Here is a 9,699-nt window from a genome sequence, read left to right as displayed (position 1 = left end):
TCTCTACCCTCTATCTTCTAAACTAAAGAGCGACTGAACGCATCAATTCCTCATCTGTTTCTCTGTTGCTCATTAAAGATACACTTTGCAGAAATCGCTCCGCCATTTTCTGGTTGCTATAATTCTAATAGTTTGCCTAATTTCATGTTATGTGACAAAACAAGCAAGTATAGAGTAGATAATCATTGTACCACATAAACCTCTGTGAAACATCTTTTCCATAACCAAAAATATTGTATTTTCAGCTGTTCGAAGCTGGTGTACAAAACTGAAAGTAAAAGACGGGGAAGCATAGAAATAGCGTATATGCTGTAGAATAGATCTACTGCTTCTTAGACTTGCTTTCAATGAGAATAACAGATCTATATCTTACATTCCTATGTGAATTTGGTCAGGTTGCAGAAAAAGTTACAAATCGCAGATTTAAGAAAAACGAGATTTCAGTCTTGGGGGTGTGATTCAATGTGGGAGTTACTGATGTTTGTCCCCCATGAGGCGGCATAGGAACAAAGATAGTATTAATTCCTCAAAATCGTTTTTGCTGAGGTTTTACATCTTGTTAACCTGTTGGGGCTAGGGGGCAGTATTTGCACGGCCGGATAAAAAACGTACCCGATTTAAACTGGTTACTACTCTTGCCCAGAAAGGAAAATATGCATATAATTAGTAGATTTGGATAGAAAACACTCTAAAGTTTCTAAAACTGTTTGAATGGTGTCTGTGAGTATAACAGAACTCATATGGCAGGCCAAAACCTGAGAAGATTCCATACAGGAAGTGCCCTGTCTGACAATTTGTTCTCCTTCTGTGGCATCTCTATCGAAAATACGGCATCTCTGCTGTAACGTGACATTTTCTAAGGCTTCCATTGGCTCTCAGAAGGCGCCAGAAAGTGGAATGACGTCTCTCCAGTCTCTGGGCGAAGAACAGCAGGAGATTTTGTGAGTGGTCAGGCTGAGAACTGTGACACTGGAGATGCGCATTCATGTGAATTCTCCATGTTTTTCTTTCTCTCTTTAAATGAATACAACGTCGCCCGGTTGGAATATTATCTCTATTTTACGAGAAAAATAGCATAAAAATTGATTTTAAACAGCGTTTGACATGCTTCGAAGTACGGTAATGGAATATTTTGACATTTTTTTGTCACGAAATGTGCTCGCGCGTCACCCTTCGGATACTGACCTGAACGCATGAACAAAACGGCGGTATTTGGATATAACTATGGACTATTTGGAACCAAAACAACATTTGTTGTTGAAGTAGAAGTCCTGGGAGTGAATTCTGACGAAGAACAGCAAAGGTAATCCAATTTTTCTAATAGTAAATCTGAGTTTGGTGAGGGCCAAACTTGGTGGGTGTCAAATTAGCTAGCCGTGATGTCCGGGCTATGTACTCAGAATATTGCAAAATGTGCTTTTGCCGAAAAGCTATTTTAAAATCTGACACCGCGATTGCATAAAGGAGTTCTGTATCTATAATTCTTAAAATAATTGTCATGTATTTTGTGAACGTTAATCGTGAGTAATTTAGTAAATTCACCGGAAGTTTGCGGTGGGTATGCTAGTTCTGAACATCACATGCTAATGTTAAAAGCTGGTTTTTGATATAAATATGAACTTGATTGAACAAAACATGCTTTGCTTTGAAAATGGGTGTGTGATTATTTTTGGCAGGGTACTCTCCTGACATAATCTAATGTTTTGCTTTCGCTGTAAAGCCTTTTTGAAATAGGACAATGTGGTTAGATTAACGAGAGTCTTGTCTTTAAAATGGCTTTAAAATAGTCATATGTTTGAGAAATTGAAGTTATAGCATTTTTGAGGTATTTGTATTTCGCAACACGCGATTCCACTGGCTGTTGACTAGGTGGGACGCAAACGTCCCACCTTGCCCAGGGAGGTTAAGGTGTTTGGTGCAGTATTTCTCAAGTAAAAAAATATGTTATGTAAACTGTCAGATCTGCTGCGCTGATGGGCAGGTCTGTCTCACTGTCTCTGTGTTTTGAGGTAGGATTGGATAGAGCCCCCTCACCGTAGCTGTGTATACTGTGTTAGTGGGCAAGAGAGCATTGTCAAAATCAAAGCCCAACCTATAGGTAAGTCATGACAAACCGTTTTAGGTTGGACTTTTAGGTTGGACTTTTAGGCTTTTACTCAATTAGAATTTTACTGGGTGACTTTCACTTTTACTTGAGTCCTTTTCTATGAATGCATCTTTACTTTTACTGAAGTATGACAATTGGGTACTTTTTCCACCACTGATTGAGGTAGATATGTACATATACTGTATGTAGGGATAAAGTGACTGGGCAAGAGGATAGATAATAAACAGCAGCAGCAGTGTAAGTGATGAGTCAAAAAAGGTTAGTGCAAAAAGGGTCAATGCAGGTAGCTATATAGTTTACTATTTATAGTAACTAACTATTTAGCAGTCTTACAGCTTGGGGGTAGAAGCTGTTCAGGGTTGTTTTGGTTCCAGATTTGGTGCTTCGGAACCACTTGCCGTGCAGTTGCGGAGAGAACAGTCTATAACTGGGGTGTCTAGTCTTTGAAAAAAAAAGATTGTCTAAAAGACTCATACATACCATAAATGGAACTTCTACAAGAACCTCTATCCAACCACAAACCTCTTCCTGCAATACACACACAACCAGGAAATGTACCCACTCAGAAGCACAACAATTCTAGAGAAACTACAGTGATTCTCAGTCTGCACCACAGTGTGTGCAGCTAAATGGCAACAGCCATGGAATCAATCATTTGTTCAATATGTCTGGATCTACTGAAGGATCCAGTCACTATTCCCTGTGGGCACAGTTACTGTATGGGCTGTATTAAGGACGGCTGGGATCAAGATGATCAGAAGGGTGTCTACAGCTGCCCTCAGTGCAGACAGACCTTTATCCCGAGGCCTGTTCTGAACAAAAGCACCCTGCTAGCAGAATTGGTGGAGAATCTGAAGGAGACAGGACTCCAAGCTGCTCCTCCTGCTCACTATTATGCTGGACCTGGAGATGTGGCGTGTGATGTCTGCACTGAGAGAAAACTCAAATCTGTCAAGTCCTGTCTGGTGTGTCTGGTCTCTTACTGTGAGACTCACCTCCAGCCTCACTATGAATCTCCTGCCTTTAAGAAGCACACGCTGGTCAAAGCCTCCACACAACTAGAGGAGAAGATCTGCTCTCGTCATGACAAACTACTGGACATGTACTGCCGTACTGATCAGCAGTTTATCTGTCTGCTGTGTGTGGTGGGTGAACATAAAGGTCATGATACAGTCTCAGCTGAATCAGAAAGGACTGAGAGACAGGTAAGGACAATCTGTAATTGCTGCTCACTTCGAAAATACCATTCATTGCTGAATATTAGTGACTACTGTACAACATACCTTGGAAGTCAGCCAACACCCAATCATCTAGCTGAGCTAATATACACTCACGTGATTTAACATTTACTAAGACCTGAAGAGTTGCATTGCCTCCTTCAGTTAATGCCTAGGCTTTGGGTTAGCAGGCTAATGCACTTTTGGGTTAGCAGGCATGCAGGAGACCCAGGATCGAACCCGATCTGTCACATGCATACAGATGCACACAGACACCTGCATTCCTTTTCCTCCATAATGCATAGATGCTGACCTATCATACAGTTTGATATGTTTTCACTAAGACAATCACTTGTACATAGGACCCATGGAATGACATTTGCTTATCTGCAGAGCCAGCTGGGGGAGAAACAACAGAAATCCAAACAGAGAATCCAGAAGAGAGAGAAAGAGATACAGGAGGTGAGACAGGCTGTGAAGTCACTCAAGGTAAGTATTGAACATTTATATGTATTCACTTAGCAGATAGTCCTTTCTAAATTGACTTACTCTTCCTAAACTAAACTGAGGTAAAACTGGAAGTTTTGGGAGGTGCTGGGCCATGTTCCTTTCTGTTTGTCTTAACAGAACTCAGCACAAGCAGCAGTGGAAGACAGTGAGAAGATCTTTACTGAGCTGATCCACTCCATTGAGAGAAGGTGGTCTGAGGTGAAGGAGCAGATCAGAGCCCAGGAGGAGGCTGAAGTGAGTCGAGCTGAAAGACTCCTGAAGCAACTGGAGCAGGAGATGTCTGAGCTCAGGAGGAGAGAAGCTGAGCTGGAGCAGCTCTCACACACAGATGACAACCTCAAATTCCTCCAGGTGACATCACTGGATCTTTGTCCACAGCATCAGGTGTACTGTTGAATGTGAGATTTTAGTTTTTCTCAACAATAATCTTTTCCCTGTTTTCTGATCTGTCTCTGTAGAGTTTCCAGTCTCTCTGTGTCTCTCCTGGAACTGAGGCCTTACCCTGCATCACTGTCAACCATCATGTCTCCTTTGAGGATGTTAAGAAAGCAGTTTCTGGACTGAAAAGTCAGGTTGAAAACATCTGCTCTCTGGAAATTGTCAACATCTCTGTAAAAGGTTGGTAACATACACTATTTGGACAGTGGAGGTAAAATGTGTACATTTGGCTCTATACCTGAGCGTTTAGTGGTTGAGATCAAATATTTTATGTCACATTTTATTTAAGGATCTTTTTTATACATATGTGTTAGAAATTGAAGGACTTGATGTATGTTGTCCCCCATTTGAATAACATTTTTTTCATACGTATTTGGACAAATTCACTTAGAGTGTGTTCAAGTAGTTCAAAGTTTAGCTTTTGGTCCCATATTCCAAGTACGCAATGACTACATCAATCTTGTGCCTACAAATTTGTTGGATGCATTTGCAGTTTGTTTTGGTTGTGTTTCAGATTGTTATGCTCAAAGAAATGAATGGTGAATAATGTATTGTGTCATTTTGGAGTCACTTTTATTGTAAATAAGAACAGAAGATGTTTCTGTTTTCACTTCTACATTAATGTGGATGCTACCATGATTATGGACAATCATGAATGAAGTGAATAATGATGAGTGACAAGGTTAGAGAGGATTAAAGATCATGCCACCACAAAAAATGCACATTAATTTAGAAGTGTTCAGAAACAAGTTACTCCAAAATGGAATGATACATTATTGTCCATTCAGTTCCTATTGGGCAAAACCTAACCTCTCTAGGGTAGGGGGCAGTATTTGCACGGCCGGATAAAAAACATACCCGATTTCATCTGGTTATTACTCCTGCCCAGAAGCTAGAATATGCATATAATTATTGGCTTTGGATAGAAAACACCCTAAAGTTTCTAAAACTGTTTGAATGGTGTCTGTGAGTATAACAGAACTCATATGGCAGGCAAAAACCTGAGAAGATTCCTTACAGGAAGTGGCCTGTCTGACCATTTCTTGGGCTTCTACACTCTCTTTATTGAAAACTGAGGATCTCTGCTGTAACGTGACACTTCGTACGGCTCCCATAGGCTCTCAGAAGGCGGCAAAACGCTGAATGATGTCTTTGCAGGCCCTGGCTGAAAAACAGTAGCGCATTTGGATAATGGTCGATCAGAGAACAATGAGACTGAGGCGCGTGCACGAGGCGACACCATGTTTTAATTTTTTCGTCTTTGAACTAAAACAGGGTTTCCCGGTCGGAATATTATCGCTTTTTTACGAGAAAAATGGCATAAAAATTGATTTTAAACAGCGGTTGACATGCTTCGAAGTACGGTAATGGAATATTTAGACGTTTTTTGTCACGAAACGCGTCGGGCGCGTCACCCTTCGTAAACCCTTCGGATAGTGTCTTGAACGCACGAACAAAACAGAGGATATTTGAACATAACTATGGATTATTTTGAACCAAACCAACATTTGTTATTGAAGTAGAAGTCCTGGGAGTGCATTCTGACGAAGAACAGCAAAGGTAATGACATTTTTCTAATAGTAAATCGGAGTTTGGTGAGGGCCAAACTTGGTGGGTGTCTAAATAGCTAGCCCGTGATGGCTGGGCTATCTACTCAGAATATTGCAAAATGTGCTTTTGCCGAAAAGCTATTTTAAAATCGGACATAGCGAGTGCATAAAGGAGTTCTGTATCTATAATTCTTAAAATAATTGTTATGTTTTTTGTGAACGTTTATCGTGAGTAATTTAGTAAATTCACCGGAAGTTTGCAGTGGGTATGCTAGTTCTGAACGTCACATGCTAATGTAAAAAGCTGGTTTTTGATATAAATATGAACTTGATTGAACAAAACATGCATGTATTGTATAACATAATGTCCTAGGATTGTCATCTGATGAAGATCATCAAAGGTTAGTGCTACATTTAGCTGTGGTTTGGGTTTATGTGACATTATATGCTAGCTTGAAAAATGGGTGTCTGATTATTTCTGGCTGGGTACTCTGCTGACATAATCTAATGTTTTGCTTTCGTTGTAAAGCCTTTTTGAAATAGCATATAATGTCACATAAACCCAAACCACAGCTAAATGCAGCACTAACCTTTGATGATCTTCATCAGATGACAACCCTAGGACATTATGTTATACAATACATGCATGTTTTGTTCAATCAAGTTCATATTTATATCAAAAACCAGCTTTTTACATTAGCATGTGACGTTCAGAACTAGCATACCCCCCGCAAACTTCCGGTGAATTTACTAAATTACTCATGATAAACATAACAATTATTTTAAGAATTATAGATACAGAACTCCTCTATGCACTCGCTATGTCCGATTTTAAAATAGCTTTTCGGTGAAAGCACATTTTGCAATATTCTGAGTAGATAGCCCGGCATCACAGGGCTAGCTATTTAGACACCCACCAAGTTTAGCCCTCACCAAAGTCAGATTTACTATAAGAAAAATGTTATTACCTTTGCTGTTCTTCGTCAGAATGCACTCCCAGGACTTCTACTTCAATAACAAATGTTGGTTTGGTTCAAAATAATCCATAGTTATGTTCAAATATCCTCTGTTTTGTTCGTGCGTTCAAGACACTATCCGAATGGTAAAGGGTGACGCGCACGACGCATTTCGTGACAAAAAAATGTCTAAATATTCCATTACCGTACTTCGAAGCATGTCAACCACTGTTTAAAATAAATTTTTATGCCATTTTTCTCGTAAAAAAGCTATAATATTCCGACCGGGAAAGCGTGTTTACGTTCAAAGACGAAAGAAGATAAAACATGGGGTCGACTCGTGCACGAGCCTCAGTCTGATGGTACTCTGACCGGCCACTATCCAAACGCGCTAATGTTTTTCAGCCAGTGGCTGGAATTACATCATTCAGCTTTTTCCCGGGTTCTGAGAGCATATGGGAGCCGTAGGAAGTGTCACGTTACAGCAAAGATCCTCAGTTTTCAATAAACAGAGCCAAGAAGAACAAGAACTTGTCAGACAGGCCACTTCCTTTAAGGAATCTTCTCAGGTTTTTGCCTGCCATATGAGTTCTGTTATACTCACAGACACCATTCAAACAGTTTTAGAAACTTTAGGGTGTTTTCTATCCAAAGCCAATAATTATATGCATATTCTAGTTACTGGGCAGGAGTAGTAACCAGATTAAATTGGGTACGTTTTTTATCCGGCCGTGCAAATACTGCCCCCTAACCCCAACAGGTTAACCTGTCTGGGCTAGGGGGCAGTATTTTCACGGCCGGATGAAAAACGTACCCAATTTAAACAGGTTACTACTCTGGCCCAGAAACAAGAATATGCATATTATTAGTCGATTTAGTTTGATAGAAAACACTCTGAAGTTTCTACAACTGTTTGAATGGTGTCTGTGAGTATAACAGAACTCATATGGCAGGCAAAAACTTGAGAAGAATCCAATCAGGAAGTGGAAAGTCTGAGAATTGTAGTTCTTCTTTTGATTCTCAATCAAAACTACAGTGTCTGTGGTGGAGTTTGCACTTCCTAAGGCTTCCATTGGCTGTCTAAAGCCTTCAGAAAGTGGTCTGAGCATTTACCTGTCACTGGGCAGATAATAGGAGCTCAGTTACTGAGTGGTCTGCCTGGCAACAAAGGGTTTGGAAATGCGCAGTCACGCGAGCGCGCCGTTCCTTCTTTTTCTTCTTGAATGAATATGCTATTGTCCAGTTGGAATATTATCACAATTTTACATTAAAAATACCATAAAGATTGATTTTAAAATGGTGTATAATACTTGTATGTGTGAGAAATTTGTATGATGAGATTTTTGTTGTTTTGAATTTGGCGCTCTGCTATTTCACTGGCGGTTGGCGGGGTCCCACATTTCCCAGAGAGGATAAAGTGCTTTCATTTCTTTATCTCAAATACAAAATGCTGGAGTATAGAGCCTAATTCATACACTTTAGCTTCAGAGGAGAGTGTTTCTGGTCACTGATATAACTAATTACTAAAACTAATGACCTAAACCTCTTTCAAGCACTGACCCCTTTGACTTTTTGTAATGTTTATGTCATGATCATGAACAGTGATATTTGATTTCCTGTGTCTCCATAGTGACAAAAGTCCACATTGTTCCACTTTCTGAGCCCCATTACCCTCTGTCGTTTGGGAGGACTCAGTCTGGACTGTCAGTTGGAGGACTAGCATCACGTAGGAATGAAAGCACCTGTCCGGAGACAAGGCCTGAACCCAAGACCAGAGAGGAGTTCTTGGAATGTGAGTAAAATACATACTGTGCATCTGCATGTACACAGACACACTCACACACGCATACACACGCCTGGAAGCACAAATACATTTCACCAGTTGTTTTTTTATCCTCAGATTCCTGCCAGCTCACATTGGATCCCAACACAGCACATAAATACCTGTGTCTTTCTGAGGGGAACACAAAGGTGACATGGAGTAATACGGTCCAGTCCTATCCTGACCATCCAGACAGATTTACCAACTGCCACCAGGTGTTGTGTAGAGAGGGTCTGTCCGGAGTCTGCTACTGGGAGGTAGACTGGAGTGGGAAATGGGTTAATATAGCTGTCGCATATAAAGGCATCCGCAGGAGGGGACCTGAGGAGTGGTTTAGAAACAGTAATCAGGCCTACTGTTTGGAGTTTGCTGACACTAGCTGTTCCTTCTATTACAATAGTAAACGGACTGTCATAACTGTTCCCTTCTCCAGCAGAGTAGGAGTGTACCTGGACCACAGGGCAGGAACTCTGTCTTTCTACAGTGTCTCTGACACAATGACCCTCCTCCACAGAGTCCAGAACACATTCACTCAGCCCCTCTATCCTGTTTTTTTTGTCTTTCATGGATCTGTGAAGATACTGACGCCGACACAGTGATTCACTTTGATAAGAATACAGACAGGCTATACATGACATGTTCAAGTAAGATTTTAAAATCACTGATCCATATTAAACATCCCAGTCCTTCTAAAATGTGGACCACAGACTCTGAGACAAGTCATGCAAGACATACTAGTAGGGTTGACATTTTGATTCTAATTTTGTCACTAAACATATACTACCGTTCAAAAGTTTGGGGTCACTTAGAAATGTCCTTGTTTTTTAAAGAAAAGCAATTTTTTTTGGTCCATTAAAATAACATCAAATTGATCAGAAACACAGTGTACACATTGTTCATGTTGTAAATTGTTATTGTAGCTGGAAACGGCTGGTTTTTAATGGAATATCTACAGAGGCACATTATCAGTAACTGTCACTCCTGTGGTCCAATGGGTTAGCTAATCCAAGTTTATCATTTTAAAAGGCTAATTGATCATTAGAAAAAACTTTTGCAATTATGTTTGCACAGCTGAAATCTGTTGTTCTGATTTAAGAAG

At 40.3% G+C, this 9,699-nt stretch overlaps 1 protein-coding gene across 1 annotated transcript; it reads left to right on the top strand.

Moving 5' to 3' along the window:
• The first annotated feature begins 2,276 nt into the window (after positions 1-2,276).
• LOC106579608 (E3 ubiquitin/ISG15 ligase TRIM25-like) lies at positions 2,277-9,441 on the top strand. Its single transcript, XM_082965981.1, has 6 exons — positions 2,277-3,312; positions 3,718-3,813; positions 3,952-4,185; positions 4,293-4,456; positions 8,518-8,570; positions 8,679-9,441. Exons 1-6 carry the CDS (start codon positions 2,737-2,739, stop codon positions 9,197-9,199), a joined length of 1,644 nt encoding a protein of 547 aa, XP_082822107.1. The 5' UTR covers positions 2,277-2,736; the 3' UTR covers positions 9,200-9,441.
• Positions 9,442-9,699: the final 258 nt, after the last annotated feature.

This window comes from Salmo salar, chromosome 19 (genome assembly GCF_965601325.2).
Source record: "Salmo salar chromosome 19, fSalSal1, whole genome shotgun sequence".
Taxonomy (NCBI): Eukaryota; Metazoa; Chordata; class Actinopteri; order Salmoniformes; family Salmonidae; genus Salmo; species Salmo salar.
This window is presented reverse-complemented; position numbering and strand designations above follow the sequence as displayed.

Excerpts from the sequence above, each read along its gene's own strand:
- LOC106579608 (XM_082965981.1), top strand. The coding sequence starts at position 2,737 with ATGGCAACAGCCATGGAATCAATCATTTGTTCAATATGTCTGGATCTA. Across the intron at positions 3,313-3,717 it reads CAGAAAGGACTGAGAGACAG|AGCCAGCTGGGGGAGAAACA; the intron begins GTAAGGACAATC and ends GCTTATCTGCAG. Across the intron at positions 3,814-3,951 it reads AGGCTGTGAAGTCACTCAAG|AACTCAGCACAAGCAGCAGT; the intron begins GTAAGTATTGAA and ends TTGTCTTAACAG.